At 44.4% G+C, this 22,468-nt stretch overlaps 1 protein-coding gene across 2 annotated transcripts in view; it reads right to left on the reverse strand.

Annotated features, from left to right (window-relative positions):
- The window catches only part of NEURL1 (neuralized E3 ubiquitin protein ligase 1), a 243,060-nt gene that overhangs the window by 5,138 nt on the left and 215,454 nt on the right, over positions 1-22,468 (reverse strand). For both annotated transcript variants that reach the window (XM_063435096.1, XM_063435097.1), the window contains exon 4: positions 19,428-20,108. In XM_063435096.1, coding sequence (XP_063291166.1) covers positions 19,428-20,108 — 681 coding nt within the window. The remainder of the gene's footprint in view (positions 1-19,427; positions 20,109-22,468) is intronic.

A 22,468-nucleotide genomic window follows, 5' to 3' on the forward strand; every position in this document is an offset into this window, starting at 1 on the left:
ATGTGCTTCCTATATGTGTTGGTGTATGATTCTGTCCGTTTTGGCTTGCATATATTATCGTGTATGTTAAATATGGTGTTTGACCTTGTAATAAATAAAAAAAATTAAAAATATATATATTGACATCCTTGTCCTCAACAATAGATATTGAGTTTGTAAATACAGGATTTGTACAGCACAATAAAAAACAAAATGTTTATTAATTATAATTTAACTATAATTTAAAAATAGTCCAGCATCCAGATTGTTAGTGTCCATAATACTCTTATTTAAAATCATCCGTGGCGTATTTATGTTCTAGTAATACTATTTAATAATAGAATCGAATAATTTAACAATAGAATGCAAAAATGAAATTCTGTGTGTTAAAGGAACACTATAGTCACCTAAATTACTTTAGCTAAATAAAGCAGTTTTAGTGTATAGATCATTCCCCTGCAATTTCACTGCTCAATTCACTGTCATTTAGGAGTTAAATCACTTTGTTTCTGTTTATGCAGCCCTAGCCACACCTCCCCTAGTATGATTGACAGAGGCCTGCATGAAAAAAAAAAAAACTGGTTTAACTTTCAAACAGATGTAATTTACCTTAAATAATTGTATCTCAATCTCTAAATTGAACTTTAATCACATACAGGAGGCTCTTGCAGGGTCTAGCAAGCTATTAACATAGCAGGGGATAAGCAAATCTTAATTAAACAGAACTTAAATAAAGCCTAAATAGGGCTCTCTTTACAGGAAGTGTTTATGGAAGGCTGTGCAAGTGTGCAGGGAGGTGTGACTAGGGTTCATAAACAAAGGGATTTAACTCCTAAATGGCAGATGATTGAGCAGTGAGGCTGCAGGGGCATGTTCTATACACCAAAACTGCTTCATTAAGCTAAAGTTTTTCCGGTGACTATAGCGTCCCTTTAACCCCTTAAGGACACATGACGTGTGTGACATGTCATGATTCCCTTTTATTCCAGAAGTTTGGTACTTAAGGGGTTAAAGGCATAGGAATGTATCATCCAAAAATGATTGGGGCCTTTTTCCTACAGTGAGAATTGTGATTGACATACAGTTTGTGGGGAATATTAATTCATACAGACCGGGTGTAGTCAGATGGATGGAGAATCTTTATTCCCATACAAACACGGTGTTTCCCCACGCTATGCAAGCTTAGTCAGCTCTGAGCTCTGATTGGTTGGCTTAACCATTTGATCTGTGAATTAAATAGCAGGAAAATGCACCTACCATTGTACTGCAAAAATATATACATAATATTTATATTATGTATATATTTAGCAGGAGACTGATTTGCTAATTTTGCGTCAAAATCGTCCGAATCATTTAAATGGACAAATACCGTACACACAAAATTTGGACCATCTGGACTCATTTTTTTAATTATTATTATTAATATGTTTGGCCGAACCTTATTCATTATTTTTTTTTAATTTAGTTCACAAAAATGATTAGGGAGCAGAGGCGGCTCTCTAATTAGGCGATTTAGGCGGCCGCCTAAGGCCTCGCGCTTGCTGGGGCCTCGCGGCCGCCTAAATCGCCTCAGGGCAGACTGAACTGTCGTGTCCTCGGTCCATGACCGAGGATCCGACAGTGAGAGGGGGCCCGGCGGCTTGCCCAGTATGCCGCCGGGTGGCCCCTCCACATGGTCTGCCCACAGGGAGAGACAGCCTCTGATCTGCAGCTCCGCCGAGTGCAGAGCTGCAGATCACATAATGTGGTTCCCGCGGGCTTACAGAGCGTTGCCGCGGGTTACCACGGCAACGCTCTGACAGGCTCTCGCGAGAACAAGGTCTGCAGCTCTCGCGGAGTTGCAGACAGAACAGTCATCCCACTGGACCACCAGGGACTGCTGCCACTGGACCACCAGGGAATTTCAACCACTGGACCACCAGGTAATTATATAATAAAAAAAAGGTATTTTAGTGTGTGGAGGCTTGTCACAGCCTCCACACACACTGTGCCTAAAAATGCCCACCCACCCTCACTGCCCCAAAACTACCCACCCACCCTCACTGCCCACCCTCACTGCCCACCCTCACTGCCCCAAAACTACCCACCCACCCTCACTGCCCACCCTCACTGCCCCAAAACTACACACCCACCCTCACTGCCCACCCTCACTGCCCCAAAACTACCCACCCACCCTCACTGCCCCAAAACTACCCACCCTCACTGCCCCAAAACTACCCACCCACCCTCACTGCCCACCCTCACTGCCCCAAAACTACCCACCCACCCTCACTGCCCACCCTCACTGCCCCAAAACTACCCACCCACCCTCACTGCCCCAAAACTGCCCACCCTCACTGCCCCAAAACTGCCCACCCTCACTGCCCCAAAACTGCCCACCCTCACTGCCCCAAAACTGCCCACCCTCACTGCCCCAAAACTGTCCACCCACCCTCACTGCCCCAACAATGCCCACCCACCCTCACTGCCCCAAAACTGCCCACCCACCCTCACTGCCCCAAAACTGCCCACCCTCACTGCCCCAACAATGCCCACCCTCACTGCCCCAAAACTGCCCACCCTAACTGCCCCAAAACTGCCCACCCTAACTGCCCCAAAACTGCCCACCCTCCCTCACTGCCCCCACAACTGCCCACCCTCCCTCACTGCCCCCACAACTGCCCACCCTCCCTCACTGCCCCCAAAACTGCCCACCCCCCCTCACTGCCCCCTCACTGCCCACCCTCCCTCACTGCCCCAAAACTGCCCACCCACCCTAACTGCCCCAACACTGCCCACCCACCCTCACTGCCCCAACACTGCCCGCCCACCCTCTCTTCCCCAACACTGCCCGCCCACCCTCTCTTCCCCAACACTGCCCGCCCACCCTCTCTTCCCCAACACTGCCCGCCCACCCTCACTGCCCACCCACATACACTGCCCTGCCCCCACATAACCTGCCTCAAACATGCCCTGCCTCAAACATGCCCTGCCCCAACATACCCTGCCCCCCACACTGCCCTGCCCCCCACACTGCCCTGCCCCCCACACTGCCCTGCCCCCCACACTGCCCTGCCCCCCACACTGCCCTGCCCCCCACACTGCCCTGCCCCCCACATACACTGCCCCCACACTAACCACCACAGACACTGTCCCCCCACTGACCACTACATACACTGCCCCCCACACTAACCATCACACTGACCACCACAGACACTGTCCCCCACATTGACCACCACAGACACTGTCCCCCACATGGACCGCCACATACCCTGACCCCCACATAACCTTCCCACACATACCCTGCCACCCACAGTGACCACCACATACCCTGCCCCCCACGCTGTCCGCCACACAATCTGCCCCCACACAATTTCTCACACAAAATGCCACCCACATGGTCACACACCCTGCCCCCCTACACTGTCATACACACTGCCCCCTCATGCTGTCACACACCCTGCCCTCACTACACTGTGTCCCATACACCTTGCCCTTCCAATCTGTAACACACCCTGTCCCCCCACACTGTCACACACTGCCCCCACACTGTCATCTTCCTCCTCACTGTCACCCACTCACACCCTGCCCCCAAAAGTGTCACATTCCTCCACACTGCTCTCTCAGCCTGTTACCCTTTCACACACTTGCAACCCATATTGTCAGCCCCCAACACTATGTCATCAATACATACAGTCCCACACACTGCCCCTGCACACACTGTCACCCTTTCCAACACTGCCTCCCACACTCTCACCTACCCACCGTCACAATTCCACACACACATACAGCCACCCCACACACTTCACCCCCCACATGCTGTCATGCCCCCTTCACCTCGCTCACATTAACCTCTCCTAATCTTGTTGCTCTCACCCCCTCCATCCATACCACAATTACTGGCCCTCGCTCTTCTACACTCACCCTATCACACTCATCTTCTCTCATACTGTCACACTCACCCCCAACCCTGTCACACTCATCCTTTTTCACATTAACCCTTTCACGTGGGCCCAACCATGCCACACTCACCCTGTCACGTAATCATGTCCGGCTCACTTTCCCTTTGCCTTGTCACACTCCCTACTCCAGCCGTTCAACACATAACCCATAACCCTGTCAAACTCACCCCCTCTTTACCCTATCACATTAACTTATCCTATCCTGTCACTCATCCTGCCTAGACATGCCACACTCACCCTGTCACATAACCCTCCCTCATCCTGTCACTCTCACCTCCCCTCGCCCTGACACTTTCTCCTTTAACCGTGCCACAATCACCCCAACAGTGAATACAGAGACTAGCACTCTGTATCCAGCACTGCAAACCTGTCATACATTATAACTACAGCTCATTATACACAAGATGCAACCCCTATATGTTTTTTATTATGAGTGTTAGTTGGGGGCCTCTTGTTTGAGTTTCGCCTAAGGCCTCATAAAGTCTAGAGCCGCCACTGTTAGGGAGTACAGCATCCCACTGCAATAATGCTTCAAAAGGAATACGCTCTCAAGTCACATGTGATTTATTGCTGTACTACATCACATGATCACATGTTTAGGAAAAGAAAAAAAAAAGAAATCATTTTGTCACAACAGATTATATTTGCTGCAGACATAATAAAAAACAATATGTAACAGGATCCTCTATTTGTGTGTACATTGTGTCTGCAGTAGGTGTACTGCTACCCGTCATGTATGTGTGAATCATGAATTCAAAGTGTTTCCCATGGGCAGGGAGTGTGAAATGAACATAGACTTCATGAGATATGACTGCACTGACAGCACGAGCCGTATTCACATAATCAATTACTGGTAGAAACAGCTTTTGTGTTAGAATGGGCATGACAAGAGTGTCACAGTAAATCTATCATGCTTGAAATCGTAACCAAAGATTATTTTTTTTAAAAAATAAACAATTTCTCTACAAATATTCTCGATGTGGCCATGACTTGTAAATACTGCAATGAGATAAAACGTGTTTGCTCAAAATCTTAGGTTAGCTACTATTTCATCTGATCTGATTTAATCTAATATTTAATTTTTTTATCAAATGGCTTTTAATTGACAAAAATCAACCCTTTCACTGCATTGGTGGCAAAGGACACTGGTGAGTTTTAATATTTATATAAAGGGGGGACCTACTGTCCACCCCAGCCCCCACCCATGGGTGGTAGGTCTATTATTGCTAAAAGGGGGACATACTGTCTCCCGCACCCATGACTAGCTGGTGTGGGATTTAAACCCCTTCTCTGCCCAGTTTGCTAGGGGACCCCAGACCTCTCACCAACCCCTACCTGTAACGAGTATATACCCCTACACGCAGGATCCAGCCTAACAGAAGACAGTACAGAGGAGAGATACGTCTACCGGACCTTAGAGTGGCCGGACTCGACGTAATAGGATAAGACAGAGTCAGGAACGATCCGAGGTCAAGGGCACAAAGAGACAGCGTAAACGAAAACTAGCCGGGGACTGGTACACAGGAATCAGCAAGCCGGCAAACAGTACAGAAAAGGATAAAGCGAAAACGAAGTCAGAATACAAAGCCAAGGTCAAATACGGAGAAACACAACTGAACACAACAAGCACTAAAGGGAACTGTAGCAGAAACCACGATAGGGCAAGGAACTAAGGGAAAAGGGTAAGTATAAGTAGCCTTCAAACTAATGTGATTGGCTCCTGTCACTTCCACTCCCCCAACAGGTAAGTGTATGGGGTGATTGGCATGACAGGAGCCAATGGGAGCCTTTTTGCAATTTAGGCTCCCACTGTCTCTTTAAGAGCGCGCCCGAGATTCGCGGCGCGCTCTTAGCTGCAGGCGGGACACGTGACCGCTTCTCGCGGTCACTGCCCGCCTTCCTGTCAGAACAGTCGGACGAGCCGCGCGCGCTTGAAGAGAGGACCGCGTCCGGCCCCCGGATAAGGTAAGTACCGCTACACTACCCCAATTAAAGAAAACCTACATATTTCCTTCACCCTAATCATAATGAAAGGGGCTATAAAACTATCACCTGTTAAAAAGAAATTCATACTTACCATTAGAATCTTTCTTCGTTGATCTTCTTTTCTTCAGCCCCCAAAACTTTGAAAATAAAAAATAACATTGAGAGAGACCCTCTACTTTGGCTAGTGTCATGTCGTTAAAGATCACTTCTCTGGGGGCGTGGCTACCAGCGGAGCAAGATGGCCGTGTAAATCTTAGCTCCGGCACATGGGCTCCGAAACCAGGCGACTATATCCCGATACGGTGACCTCAGCTACCAGGAGAACCAGTATGTCACAGCCTAAACAGAAGAGGCAAACAAACAAAGCCGAAAAACATAATTTTTTTGGCCAAAACGCCACGCTGGCGAAACATGCGACCCAATCGCACCAACAAGATGGTGGAGAGGAATCACACGACGGCGATCCCCCCGACGAGCCGGTACATCCCTCTCTTGAGGAACCGGTCACTAAGCAGTTCCTCATGGAGCAATTTGAAGCCTTTTCAAGCAAAATGATGTCGGGCTGGCAAATGGGCCTGGCAAGCTTAAAAAAAGATATAGGGGAGTTAGGCGCGAGAACATCATGAGTGGAAGAAAGGATAGAGGAGTCGCACGAGGCACACAACCAACTAACGTGCCAGGTCGACTCACTACAATCCACTATCTGCACATTGGAGAACAAGCTCATGGATATAGAAGATAGGGCGAGGAGGAATAATTTACGAATGTGAGGTATACCAGAAACGGTGACTCCAGCGGAACTCCGGGCCTACCTGCACGAATTGTTCCATGCCCTGTCGCCAGACACACCGTCAGATATGCTGCTCTTGGATAGAGCTCACAGGATCCCCAAGCCACGACATCTGCCGGATTCAATACCCAGAGATGTAATATTGTGTGCCCACTATCACCATGTGAAAGAGCTTATCTTAAAGCAGAGCAGAAACAACAAGGAGATCCCCAGCAAGTACGCCGGTATTAAGATATTCCCGGATCTGTCGGCGGCAACACTGCGGAAAAGGAAAGCTTTCCAACCCGTCACCGCCATTTTCAGGCAACACCAAATCCCATACAGATGGGGGTACCCCCTCAAGCTTCTCATCACTAGAGACGGCGTGACAAAAGTACTCTTCACACCGGACGACGGAGAGAAGCTTCTCCAAGAGTGGAAGCTCCCTCGTCCAAGCAAACCGCCAAAAGAAGCAAATAAGCTACAACAAGAGTGGCGGCAGGCATAGTAACTATGAACTCTCACCAGCCACACTGAGCCTCTCGTATGCCTAAGCATGTACCGGCTGGTAATGTATTTCCATCACACTGACTGTGCCTAATGTGCTGACTACTGGTTAAACGTTATGTAATTTTCTTTAATAAGTTATAGTTTTGTATGTTATGCTGTACCTCACCGTGCTACTTACTAAGAACTACCCACATAGCGCCAACACGCATCTGAACCCTGACACGCCGAGAGATATACCCCAAACTACTGATGCATATCTTCCCCCTACTGATGCATATCTTCCCCCTACTGGAGAGATTTCCCGTCACTTGCACTACCTGACAATTGAAGGTTCTGACAACCTGTTTAACCCTACCAAATCCGGATGGGACAATACACCCACTTCCTGCACCGACGACTATCAACTCAGGGGTTAAGACATCAGCAACAAACCCATGACAAACCGAGTCGACGGACTGGACGAGACGACAAAAAAAAAATATATATATATAAATAAATAAATAAATAAATAATAAAAAGAAAAAAAATAATAATAAAAAAAAAGGGGAAAAAAAAAAAATATATATATATATATATATATATAAATATATAAAAAAAAAAAAACTTACTGAAATATTTCAGGAACCCAGACAAACCAAAACAGTGCAGCTCAGAGGACCAGACGACGCTTCAGGCAAATTAGTTTATGACGTGCAAGGAACTCTAACATATTTTATTCAATATTGTACTACTGTACCCTAATGTTTTATGCACTTGTATAAATGTATGGTGAACCCTCTCAGAGCACACTTGAAGCGGGTTGAGTATTCGCCGCCCAGGGCGGAATATACACATGCTGCACCAAAGAACACAACCCGGCGCAAGCACAGGGTCCATTTGGAAATCTAAACAATAAAGGAGCCCAGGTAGCCTCCTTAGTGAGCAAATCACACATGCTCACCACACCCCAGGTACTACCAAGGAGTACCAAGCCCCACTCTAGGGCAATACTGTACATAGTTTGGCCCTTTAAAGGACTACTGTTTATCCCTATCTCCCTCCCTAACCCTGGTTGCAAAACACATGACTGAACATGGCATATCTGTGTCCACAACTATGAACCTCAACCCCTACACTATCTATCGACAGCCGTGCAACAGGCACCGACGCTGACTAACTGTAGCCGACTACAGCCAACTATCACATCATCTCCAATACTGATAATTCTAGAACTCACTTTAAACGAACCCCATTATGAAAACATACTCACATAATGTCCGGGGATTAAATTCTCTCCATAAACGCCAGCTACTACTATCTGAACTAAAAAAACAGGATGTTGATGTGATATGTCTCCAGGAGACTCACTTCCAGAGAATGAAAATGCCGTCCCTCAGCTTTAAACAATTTCCACACCAATACCACTCCACATATGGCCATAAAGCTAGAGGGGTCAGTATCCTAGTGCACAAGTCACTGGCATTCGAACCAATTAAAATAATCAAAGACAGCAATGGCCGATATCTCATACTAATATGTAATCTCAACAATGTCACGTATACTATAGCGAACATTTACGCTCCGAACGACAACCAGAAACAGTTCACGCAAAGCCTCTTGAACAAAGTCAGCAATATACAACAAGGCACGTTAATATGCTGCGGAGATCTAAATCATATCCTAGACCCTGATATGGACACGACGCTAGACATAACTACACCTAGATCAAAATCCCTCACGTCGGCCTGCGCCCAATTAAATAAACTTCTAACCCAACATAACCTCTATGATGTGTGGCGTGCACTGCACCCAGGAGACAAGGAATACACATATTACTCTCATGTACACAAAACTCACTCTAGGATAGATAATTTCTTTGTCACAGGCCCAACGCTACCACAAACACAGGGGTGTACACACGGGGACATCACATAGTCGGACCATGCCCCAATGATATTGGATCTCAATGATGCCTTCTCATACAAAGGCAGAGGGTCATGGAGACTGAATAACTCGCTCCTCTATGACCGATAATTCACTACCACACTGAACCAAGAGCTAAACCACTACTTCACTACGAACACAGACCCCCAGATTACGGCCCCGACTTTATGGCAGGCACACAAACCTGTTATGCGAGGACTACTGATCCGCAGAGCTTCGTATCTCAATAAACAAAAAAGGGCAGCTCTTATGCAATTGCTCCGAGAACTCAGAGACACTACCCAAACCTACTACCAAACAAAACAGCAAGACCTTCTTACCCACATCCAAGCACTAACCGCAAAAATTAACGAACAGCAATTCCCAAAAACAGCGTACACCCTGCAAAAATTCAAAATGACCCACTATGCACAAGGGAATAAAGCTAGCAAACTCCTGGCCAATATGCTACGCAAAAAGCAATCCACCGCCAAAATCCCATATGTTCTCTCCAAAACTAACCAAAAACTCTGGAACCCACAAGATATGAACAAAGAACTAGCAGCCTTTTATGACGCCCTATACAATCTAAAAAATGACGCAACCCTATACCAGCCAACCACAGTAGAAATTGAGGAGTACCTGAAACAGATACCGCTCCCAACCCTGACACCGAACCAAAAAGACACATTATCCGCACAAATCACGACGGAAGAGATAGCAAATGCTATCTCCCGATTACCCGCCGGAAAGTCCCCAGGGCCGGACGGCCTAACAAATTACTACTATAAAACCTTTGCAACCACACTTGTCCCGCACATACATCAAACTTTCCAGCACATAATTAGAACAGGAACAATGCCAAAGGAGATGCTTCTGGCACATGTAGCCACTTTACCCAAACCAGGAAAAATACCAGACAGAGGACAAAATCTACGCCCCATATCACTCCTTAATACAGATATTAAACTACTGGCCAAAATTTATTCCAACAGGCTAGCCCCAATACTCCCCACAATAGTACATGAAGATCAAGTAGGCTTTGTAAAGGGCAGACAAGGCACAGACGGCACCAGGAAAGTTTTAGACCTCATATACCATCTACAAAGACAGAAAAAAGGCGGTCTACTCCTATCACTAGATGCCGAAAAGGCCTTTGATCGGCTAAACTGGGACTTCCTCCGGGCCACGCTAGAGAAATTTGGATTCCCCACAGAATTCATGAATATCCTGCTAGCACTCTATAGCAACCCCACCGCTAGAATCATCAACGCAGGATTTTTGTCTGACCCGTTCACGATCACAAATGGCACCAGACAGGGATGCCCCCTTTCTCCCCTTTTGTATGTCCTAGCACTTGAACCCCTCACGACACTCATTAGACAACAACCACTAATTGCGGGTATAAAAACGCATACTAGAGAACACAAAATCACATTGTTTGCAGATGACATACTAATGACACTTCAAACCCCGGACACATCCCTGCCACACTTCCACTCCATACTAGAAAACTACAGTAAAATGTCCTACTACAAACTGAACGTATCCAAAACGCAGGCCCTAAGTAAGGGATTATCCCAGGAGTTAACACACACACTAAAACACACATACACCTATGACTGGAGAAAAGACCACATCACCTTCCTAGGTATACGTTTCACAAAATCACAATCCACGTTGTTTAGTGCCAATTATGGCAGACTGAGTATAGAAATAAAGCAACAATTGCAGGACTGGAAGACATCTTTCATATCCTGGTCTGGTCGCATAGCGGCCGTCAAAATGATAATACTCCCCAAACTATTGTACCTTTTCAGATCCCTCATACTCCACGTACCCTCTAGCTATTTCACTACCTTACAGCGTTGGGTGAACAGATTTGTATGGAATGCTAAAAGGGCGCGAGTCGCCCTAAAAACTATGCATATGCCTTTGAGAAGAGGGGGCATGAATTTGCCAAACTTCAAACAGTACTACCATGCCGCCATACTTAGCAGTATTGTTCAAGCGAGACCGGGGAAGATTGAGCCCCAATAGAAACAATTAGAAGCGGAATGGGCTGGGAATATCAGCACTGACAATTTAGTGTGGCTCCCATCACACGACAGACCGCAAACTTCGAACTGCCTCCCTACCACTGTGCTATCCCTACAAACTTGGGAGAAACACAGAGCTACCCTAACGAATAACTCATTAATATCCAAAGCCATGCCACTTAACACACTCAAGCATCTTATCCCAGATTTTAATTATAGACTCTGGGAACGGCACGGCATACATTACCTGCACCAGCTGCTTACCAATCAGAATCTAACGGCATTCGACAAACTAGCGGAAGCCCATGGCTTACCGACAATAGCACACTACTCATACCGACAATTAGCCTCGTGGTTCCACACACAATGCCAGAAGGCAACAATAGTTCTCAAGACACAACAATTAACGGAATTCGAAACTATGTACGTAGGGACCAAACCACCCTTAAAAACTATATCCACCATCTACGCAGCCTTACCTGCGAAACAAGCTTTGAACGAACATAGCTTTACTAAAGCATGGGAAAAAGAAATCCACAGAACATTCACAGAACAGGACTGGGAACGTATGTTCCTAACCCCCAAAAGTCTCTCCCTTTGTTCAAAACATATAGAGCTGGCTAGGAAACTTCTATACAGGTGGTACTTGACACCAGTTAGACTGCACAAGTACAACCCGAAATTACCACAAACTTGCTGGAGATGTAAACAAGGTATAGGAACAATGGCACACATATGGTAGATGTGCCCGCTCCTGAAACAATACTGGGAAGACATAGCTACACTTATCAAAAACTGCACAGGGAGAGTATTGCCCCATAGACTGGAGCATTATGTTCTCTTCGACATTCCGAACTCAATACCTAAACCAGACAGGTATCTTATGTTCCATATAAATATAGTGGCCTTGGGCGCTCTGGCAAGGAACTGGCTCTCGCAAACCATACCCCCTATCTCCATGTGTAAGACCATCATAAGGCAATCTAGGCACTTTGAAATCACGATGAGGCGACAAAACACCCCTCCCAACAAAAGTCATAAAACATATAGAAAGTACTGGGAGATAGCCTGGGATAATTGGAACAGACTCGAAGAGAAACGCCAAGGCACGGTTTGCCCAATGGGCCAATCCGTGGATAAATCATTGGAGCGTGGAGGTCATGCTCAGGACTGAGACTTATGAGACATGTAGTGGTTGGGTTACACTAAACACTAAAACTACACTAAACACTAAAACAGCACTTAAGTCAACAATTGGGATACTTTCCGACATAACTCGGCTGGACCACATTATCCTACAAAATATAGATAAACACTAATATTATTTGCACTGCGAATTGTTTCCCTTTGTGCTAACAATAATACGATAAACTATGCCAATGTCTATCCTGTATGAGAAGCTTATACAATATCTGTGCAACATTATGAATGTAATTAACAGTAGCGATTCTGTAAAGTCTACGTGATATATGCAACCCCCCTTCCCTTTCCCCCTTTCTTCTTTCTGTACCCCCCATATTCTTGATAAATGACAAAATAATAAAAATTGTCAAATTAAAAAAAAAAGATCACTTCTCTCAATGTTAAGGAGTTCAATGCGCCTTTAAAAAGGCGCCTCGTGTTTCGATTGAATCCGGACATAGGCTTTCTTCAGAAGATACATCTTCCAGTACAAGCTAAGTTTGTTTTGCAGGATCACACCTACCACACTACTATTGAAGCTAGATTATTTCGCAAATGAAATGGAGTCTTGTGCATAATAGGTGTCCATTCCGTATTACTGGGTCTGACGTGGATCCTGAGGGGAGATATGCAGTAATATCCGGGTCCTTGTGTTCTCACACAATGCACTTTGTTAATATCTAAGCACCCAATGAGCCAGGTATGAGTTTTTGGGAAGATCTGGCCACTAACATTCAGGCTTTGCCGCATGGGATGCTTACAGGGCCGGACTGGCCCACCGGGATACCGGGAAATTTCCCGGTGGGCCGTCGGCAACTGGGGCCGGGGTGACCTGCGGCCGCAGGGAGAACTTGAAAGGCGGCCGCAGGGGAAGCTTTTCATGAGGCCGGGAGCAGGCTCTTCTGGGGGAGCAGGCTGTTCTGTCTCTGCTCCCCCTCCCTCGCGCGCAGCTTAATGAGACCGGAGCCGGAATATGACGTCATATTCCGGCCCCGGTCTTTCTAGCGCGCGAGGGAGGGGGAGCAGAGACAGAACAGCCTGCTCCCCCAGAAGAGCCTGCTCCCGGCCTCATGAAAAGCTTCCCCTGCGGCCGCCTTTCAAGTTCTCCCTGCGGCCGCCAGCACAGCTACCAGTCTGCCCACCCACACACCCACAAATGTAAGTAGTCATTTTATGTGATGGGGCTAAATTAATTAAAGGGGGGGGGGTGGATAATGGATTAATTAAAGAATTAAAGGGGAGGGAGGTTTAATTAAGGGGGGGGGGTGTATTAATTAAGGGGGGGGTGGATTAATTACGGGGGGAGTGAGTATTAATTAAGGGGGTGTATTAATTAAGGGTGTGTTAATTAAGGGGGGTGTATTCATTAAGTGGGTGTATTAATTAAGGGGGAGTGAGTATTAATTAAGGGGGTGTATTAATTAAGGGGGTGTATTAATTAAGGGGGGAGTGAGTATTAATTAAGGGAGGTGTATTAATTAAGGGGGTGTATTAATTAAGGGGGGTGTATTAATTAAGGGGGGTGTATTAATTAAGGGGGTGTATTAATTAAGGGGGGTGTATTAATTAATTAAGGCGGGAGTGAGTATTAATTAAGGGGGGTGTGGATTAATTAAGGGGTTGTATTAAGGGGGTGTATTAATTAAGGGGTGTGTGGATTAATTAAGGGGTGTGTAATAATTAAGGGGGGAGTGAGTATTAATTAAGTGTGGTGTATTAAGGGGGAGTGAGGATTAATTAAGGGGTGAGTGGATTAATTAAGGGGTGAGTGGATTAATTAAGGGGGATGTATTAATTAAGGGGGTGTGGATTAATTAAGGGGGGTGTGGATTAATTAAGGGGGGTGTATTAAGGGGGAGTGAGGATTAATTAAGGGGGTGTAATAATTAAGGGGTGTGTGGATTAATTAAGGGGGGTGTATTAATTAAGGGGGGTGTATTAATTAAGGGGTGTGTTGATTAATTAAGGGGGAGTGAGGATTAATTAAGGGGGTGTATTAATTAAGGGGGGGGTGAGGATTTATTAAGGGGGGTGTATTAATTAAGGGGTGTGTGGATTAATTAAAGGGGGCTGTTAATTAAAGAATTAAAGGGGGAGGTTTACATAATGGGGGTGCAGGTTTTTTTTTATTAAGGGTGTTGCAGTATTCTATTTATTAAGGGAGGATGTGCACTGCAGATTTTTGTTTTTGTTAAGGGGGTGTGCAGGTTTTTTGTTATTAAGAGGGGTTGTGCACGTTTTTGTTTTTTATTAAGGGGGTGTGCAGGGTTTTTTATTAAGGGGGTGTGCAGGATTTTTATGTGTAGGGAGTGAATGAAATTTATGCGATCGGGGTGCAGGGTTTTTATGTGTAGGGAGTGTCTGAAATTTATGTGATCGGGGTGCAGGGTTTTTATATGAAGGGCGAGACAAGGGGCTTTGTAGAAAGGGGCAGGGCAGGAGTTTTCTAGAAGGTTCTCACCAGCCCCTTTCTACAAAAGCACTGGTCTTCCCCCTTCTACAAAACTGGCGCATTTTACAAATTTTACAAGCAGTTTACAAATTTGTGCAATAAATATTATTGAAAACATCGAAAAAATATGTGGGTGTTTTCTTACATTTTTATTATGGGGGGGGGGGGGGGGGAAGTTGCCACACTCAGGGTCCGCCCCGGGTGCCAAATGCTCTAGGTACGCCCCTGCCCACAGGTACTAAAAAATATGTATGTCAGTGGAAGTGTGTGTTTGTGTCATGCTGTGTGTGTTTGTGTCTGTCTGTCATGGTGTGTGTGTATGTGTCTGTGTCATGCTGTGTGTGTGTGTGTCTGGATCATGCTGTGTGTGTCTGTCTGTCTGTGTCATGCTGTGTGTGTCTGCGTCATGCTGTGTGTGTGTGTCTGCGTCATGCTGTGTGTGTGTGTCTGTGTCATGCTGTGTGTGTCTGTATCATGCTGTGTTTATGTCTGTGTCATGCTGTGTATCTGTCTGTGTCATGCTGTGTGTCTGTCTGTGTCATGCTGTGTCTGTATCATGGTGTGTGTATGTCTGTCATGGTGTGTGTGTGTCTGTCTGTGTCATGCTGTTTGTGTGTCTGTGTCATGCGGTGTGTGTGTGTCTGTATCATGCTGTGTGTCTGTATCATGGTGTGTGTCTGTCATTGTGTGTGTGTGTGTGTCTGTCATGGTGTGTGTGTGTGTCTGTCATGGTGTGTGTGTGTGTGTCTGTGTCATGCTGTGTGTGTGTCTGTGTCATGCGGTGTGTGTCTGTCTGTGTCATGCGGTGTGTGTGTGTCTGTGTCATGCTGTGTATCTGTCTGTGTCATGCAGTGTGTGTGTGTCTGTCTGTGTCATGCAGTGTGTGTGTGTCTGTCTGTGTCATGCAGTGTGTGTGTGTGTCTGTCTGTGTCATGCTGTGTGTCTGTCTGTGTCATGCTGTGTGTCTGTCTGTGTCATGCTGTGTGTCTGTCTGTGTCATGCTGTGTGTGTGTCTGTGTTACGTTGTGTGTGTGTCTGTCTGTGTTACGCTGTGTGTGTGTCTGTCTGTGTTACGCTGTGTGTGTGTGTCTGTATGTGTCATGCTGTGTGTCTGTGTCACGGTGTGTCTGTATCATGCTGTGTGTCTGTCTGTGTCATGCTGTGTGTCTGTCTGTGTCACGGTGTGTCTGTATCATGCTGTGTGTCTGTCTGTGTCATGCTGTGTGTCTGTCTGTGTCATGCTGTGTGTCTGTCTGTGTCATGCTGTGTGTCTGTCTGTCTGTGTTACGCTGTGTGTGTGTCTGTGTTACGTTGTGTGTGTGTCTGTATGTGTTACGCTGTGTGTGTGTCTGTCTGTTAAGCTGTGTGTGTGTGTCTGTATGTGTCATGCTGTGTGTCTGTCTGTGTCACGGTGTGTCTGTATCATGGTGTGTGTCTGTCATGGTGTGTGTGTGTGTCTTTGTCTGTCATGGTGTGTGTGTGTGTGTGTGTCAGTCGTGGTGTGTGTGTGTCAGTCGTGGTGTCTGTGTGTGTTTTTAAAAATAGTGTTTTACTCACCTTTTTTTTTTTCCAACGTCGTGCTGGTCTCTGCCTCTATGACTGAGATCATCAAGCTTGATGATCTCAGCCAATCCGCACTGACACAGGAAGCGCCTCTAGTGACCGTCTGAGTGTCTGTCACTAGAGGTGTCACTAGGAAGCAATGTAAACACTGCCTTTTCTCTGCAAAGTCAGTGTTTACATTCAAAAGCCTGCAGGGACAGGCTATAGACACCAGAACCACTACATTAAGCTGTGTGTGTGTGCGCCTGCTAGTGAGCTTGCTTGCATGTGTATGTGTGTGTGTGTGTGTGTGCCTGCTAGTGAGTGAGCTTGTGTTTTTATGTCAATGAGCTTATGTATATTAGTGAAATTGTTTGTCTATGAGGCTGTGTATCAATGAGCTTGTGTGTGTCAGTGAGATTGTCTGTGTCTGCATGTGAGTATGCTTACTGTATAATTAAATGTTTTACTCTGAAAGGACCAATATATTATATTAGAAAAAGCAATATATATATATATATATATATATATATATATATATATATGTATAGCGACAATATATGGCGCAATGACTTATGGGGCTGGCATAGATTTTTTTTTCCAGGGCTGCTTTGTATCCCCAGTCCGGCCCTGGATGCTTATACTTTGTGGCGACTTTAATGCAGTGCCGTGTCCCGACGTGGACAGGAGCTCTCACAGAGGTTCATTGTAACCACATGGTAGAGAGGGGGGCAGGATAAACTACTTCCTAGTTTCATACAGAGAACAGGCCTTGTCGAGGTCTGGAAGGCACATCATCCTAGCGATGTTGATTGTACCTTCCCCTCCCCATTATAGAGGTTTTCCCACACTATGCAAGCTCAGTCAGGGCATTTTGATTGGTTGGCTTAACCATTTGATCTGTAAATCAAATGACAGGATAATTCACCTATCAGCATACTGTAAAATATATACATATATTACATATATATTTAGCAGGACACTGATTGGCCAATTTTCACATGCAAATCATTTCAATGGACAAAATATGTTACATTTTGGTCCACCTGAGCCAATTGTTTTTTTCGAACGAATTAATTTGGCCAAACCATATTTTTTTTTTCCTGTGCCTAAGTCTAGTAAGAAAGGCATCCCACTGAGCTTTAGGGAAGGCCGTGGATGGTAGCTATGTTGACAGGATGGATACTTTCTATATAAACTGGATCGGGGGGATTCATGCCCAGGGTTTAGCTTAGCACAGATTCACACTCGTTTACCCTGATTGAAGCTGAATTTATTTGTAACTGTTCCATATCCTTGACATTTGTGTTTTGTTTGGCTTCTTTTTCCTTTATTACACCCTGCGGTTTATTTCCGGCAGCCTGGAGTTAACAAGCATTGCCCGAACAGGCTTGGGGAGTCACAACTTCCTTTTGTTTGGGGCAGACTGAAGAGGACTTTTGGGAATATTAGCATAGAAACTGCCTGTTAGTTGTTTCTAACCAACTGGCAGTATTTTTAATATTGATGCTGGCTTAACATATAAAATAAAGCTGAGGCTATCGTGCCCAATAATATTGATGTGTCACTGGTTTACTGGGATTGGGTGGGGTCTACAGGAGATTGATTCGATTGGTCAGCAGTCATGTCCAAATTTAAATAATGCAAGATGGCTGGTGCGATTAAAGTAGTGGTATCCAATGCAGTCCTGAAGGAGCCCCAACAGTGCAGAATTTAGGAATATCCCAGTGCACATGGTTGAGAAACGCCGAGGGTTGAAATAGATTGTTATCCTTTAGAAGAAGTACCTTACCTGGTAGATAATTCCATGAAATATACTTAGATAATGCAAGCAGCTGGCACACACGATCCCAACTTTCTATTGAGCTAAGCTGGGTTATTCCTTTTATCTTGCACAGTGTAATCTTTTTAGTCTTACTGTATAATTAATGCCCTTTGATAAATCCGCTAAATAAAATATAAGCCAGAGGCTACATTATTAATGTAATGCTATGAGGTTTCTGGAGTTAGCAGATTATTGTGTTACTGTGGCCACGGTGGTTACAGTGTGTTTTTCAAAAACATAAAGTGCTGCACTTTAGGGGTTTGTTAATTAATGAGTTATGGACAACCGATTAAAAAAAGTGTATAAATAAAAACTAAGCAAGAATCATGACCAAATTAGATTTTTCCCCACTTACAGACAGAATAAAACTGTACTAAAAAATAAATTTAGCAGAAAAGTGAATGAAAAACATTAACGACCACAATACAGTGGAGAAGTAAAAAAACTAAACCAAAAATACATATAAACACAATACAATATAATAATGAGACCTAAATAATAAATGAAATGCAATAACATGTTTTGTCCACCCAATACCAGCCACACACATCTAGGATGCAGCTGCAAACTTTAGTGTATAATACAAATAAAAGGAGGGGTACAAATCCCCTAGCATAAAAGGTTCTAAAAATCTGTAGTAGTAAAGTTGACTTACAAAGAAAATGGAGATATATGCACAATGGAGATATATGCACAACCACATTTAATGATATCTAGACCAAAGGGCCATGAAGTCCAATGAGATTAGGCACCACTTGGGGGAATAAGTGGGGAAAGATAACTAAATTATCCCCCATAGTGGGAATAGTTTCCCTTGTCCTCCGATTAGGACAAACTTTTGTATCAAATCTCCATACAAAGACTCCAAAATTACGAAAGCATTAAATAGAGGAGCTGGGTGTCAAGATAGTGACCTCTAAAGTCCTACGTGTTTTTGTAAACTACTTTGTCATTGACTTGAAAAGTTTGTGGCCTGTGTGTCAACTTACCAAAACATACTAAGTAAGTGAATACCTCTGTTACTGTGAGCAGAGATGTAAAAATGAATAAAAAGTTGTCAAAATTACTATTGCAACTCAGGAATCAATGAGAGATTTATTGAGTTACTTGTTCTATGAGCTAATGAAGAGGTACTTCTAGATAAAACAGTCAAGAAAGCTCTGTGTTTCTTGGAGCCATAAGTCCTAGAATATGTGAAACTCTGGATAGTACACATCTCTCCAGTCAACATTCATTAAATATGTTTATAATGTACCCTTAGAATTCTTCCAGAAAGTAATTTTGTAACCTATATACATACCTAAAATGCGGACTTGCATGATGGCTCCATGGAGACCAAAAAACATCCAGAGAGGGTGTGAACAGTCTACGCATACTTGCATTCCTGTGCTGGTACCATTATGACTCAAATGTAGTTCCCCTTCAGCATTTATCATAAATCCCAATATGTCTCCACTCTGGAGAGGCACCAGAACCCTACAAACTGCCCAGAACTCTTTCCTGTCAACCAGCGATTCTGGATTATATGGAAGGTCACTTGGTCTAAGTGTGCTGGGGTCACAAGTTGTCACTCCATAAGACAAAGTTCCTGACCGAGAAGAATTTGATTTGTTGATCTTGATGAAGATTGTTTCATTAATTCTAAGCGGTCTGTTAGTGAATACTAAAGTCCTCTCTTCTCTAGCATGTTCCAGTCTGGCAACTGTTTGGTCATCTAAAGTCTTGATATGGGCTCCTTTGAGTTGATGAAAACGGAGGTCACTTTCCAGCTGTGATGGGAGTAAGTGAGAATGCTGGGAATTTAGGGAGTTCTGTGGGATGGGACACATAGTGGTCATGGTTTGGAAATTCTCCTCTTGTAAGTTTAGATCACACAGACTGACAGACAAGCGAGTTTCTTCTGTTTCTCTTCGCAAGGATGGTCTAGGGATGGCCGTGAAGGATCTTGGGCGTAAACAATCAGGAGGAATGATTTCACTTTCTGCAATTTAAACACAAACATGTCACTGCAACTTACAATATGACTGTTACATGCGAAGCAATATGTTATATACGTAACAAGAACAAAGAACATTGCACATCTTTCTAGCCCTGTAATGATAAATTTGTTTTGCACAATAAAAGAGGAATGAACAGATATTTTAAACTATAACCATTAAAGGACCACTAGGCACCCAGACCACTTCAGCTTAATGAAGTGGTCTGGGTGCCAGGTCCCTCTAGGTTTAACCCTGTTTTATATAAACATAACAGTTTCAGAGAAACTGCTATGTTTATATAAGGGTAAAGCCAGCCTCTAAATCCTCTAGTGGCTCTCTCACTGACAGCCGCTAGAGGCGCTTGCGTGATTCTCACTGTGAAAATCACAGTGAGAGCACGCAAGCGTCCATAGGAAAGCATTGTAAATGCTTTCCTATGCGACCGGCTGAATGCGCGTGCAGCTCTAGCCGCGCATGCGCATTCAGCCGAAAGGGAGGATCGGAGGCAGAGAGGAGGAGGAGAGCTCCCCGCCCGGCGCTGGAATAAAGGTAAGATTTAACCCTTTACTCTCCCCAGAGCCGGGCGGGAGGGGGTCCCTGAGGGAGGGGGCACCCTCAGGGCACTATAGTGGTCATTTAAGTCAGACATATATCATGTTTTAGGTTTCCAGCCATAGATATGCATATAAAATAATCTAATGTTATATGGGTGCAAGAACAATATTTCTTAATCACTATCTCCAAAAGATTACAAATTCTCTGCTACTAATCCAGCTATAACGCACCAACCTATGTACGGATCAGGTCCACTCTCTCAAGAGTCCTAACATGTAAAGTTATATAGACACCTGCTCTTGAAGACGGCCATGATACAAACACTTGAATAACGTTAAAAAGTTGTAACTTTTGTATATTAGAATATTTAAAATTTCATTTTTTCTCATGAAATTCAACTCTGAGCAACACCTCTCTGGTCCAAAACAAGTAAATATACTGCCATAGAATGTGTGTGGAAATAATGGATTTATCAGTTCTAGACTAGACAAAAAATAGGCTGCAAAGCATTGACAGACTTGCCAAAAATATGATCTCCCAATTCTATTACTAATGAGATCTGCCAAGCATTATAAAACCATTCTTTATCCATCTCATTCTTTTTACAATCAATTTATAAAACTTTATAGAATATGGTCGGTTGGTTGATTGATGGATAGCGTGTGCCGTTTTAAACCACTTGCCCCAACCAAACAGCTGCCAGTCATGTTCTACACGACAGGCTGATGTTTATTGAATAGCTACGTCTTAGTTCAATGATTATGCACACATGAATTATGAAATATTTGAAAACTATCAAGATGTGGTAAACACTGCTATTTATCGCAGATCTGGGATAATAAACAAACATGATATGTGCATAAATTATAACCCGACTTCCAGATTTTACATAATTTTGACATATTTATTCTGTTGTGATTTTGCAGCTGTCATTTTGAAAAGTGGGTGCAATGCCAGATCGAGAGATGATTGCAAGGCATGGGGGTGGAGGGGGTTCTGTATACAAAATGTTGGGCAATTAAAGCATTAATACATGCATGCAGGTGAATTGCATATATTGCCTTGAGTGTGATACCCAGAATCAACGATGGCAAAGTATTCTGGGTGTTGTAGTCATCACGTTCAGCTTTGACCACTTTCCATTTGATTGTCAAGGGTAAGGAAACAGTTGTCCACCTGAGGCACCATTTATACTTAAACATAACAACTGTGTTTACTACACAACATTCTATATAAAACAAACACCTGCAGCTGGGGAATGTATTGTAGCAATTACAGCGTAGACAAATTGTAACGGCCAGAAGAACTGAGGAGTACACATACAGGAAACGCTAATGGAAAAGCAGAGGACTGGGCAAAGGAAATGTTAAAAGGGAGAGAACTGCGTCAAAGATGGCAAGATCCGGTTATGGGGAGTGCAGTCTGCTCAAATCTACACTCGTTTCTAGATGAGACTCAATCATTCGTAGTATGCATGCATTTCCTAGTGACTTCAATGTGTATATTGATTTTGATAGATTGTAATGGTTCTCTCAAACATCCCAATTTACGAAGATATCATTTGTATTTTGCCTGTGTTCAATAAACAGATGTTGGAAAAAAAATTGAGGTTAAGAGACAGAACGAGGTCAAACAGAGGGTAATAAAGAACAGAACAGAGGACAAGAGCATGGCAGAAGAGGGGATACGAAAATAACCCCAGGAAGAGTCCAACAAAAAAGGCACAACAGCAATAGGTCACTGCTGTTTAACCCCTTAAGGACACATGACATGTGTGACATGTCATGATTCCATTTTATTCCAGAAG

This window comes from Pelobates fuscus, chromosome 10 (assembly GCF_036172605.1).
Source record: "Pelobates fuscus isolate aPelFus1 chromosome 10, aPelFus1.pri, whole genome shotgun sequence".
NCBI lineage: Eukaryota > Metazoa > Chordata > Amphibia > Anura > Pelobatidae > Pelobates > Pelobates fuscus.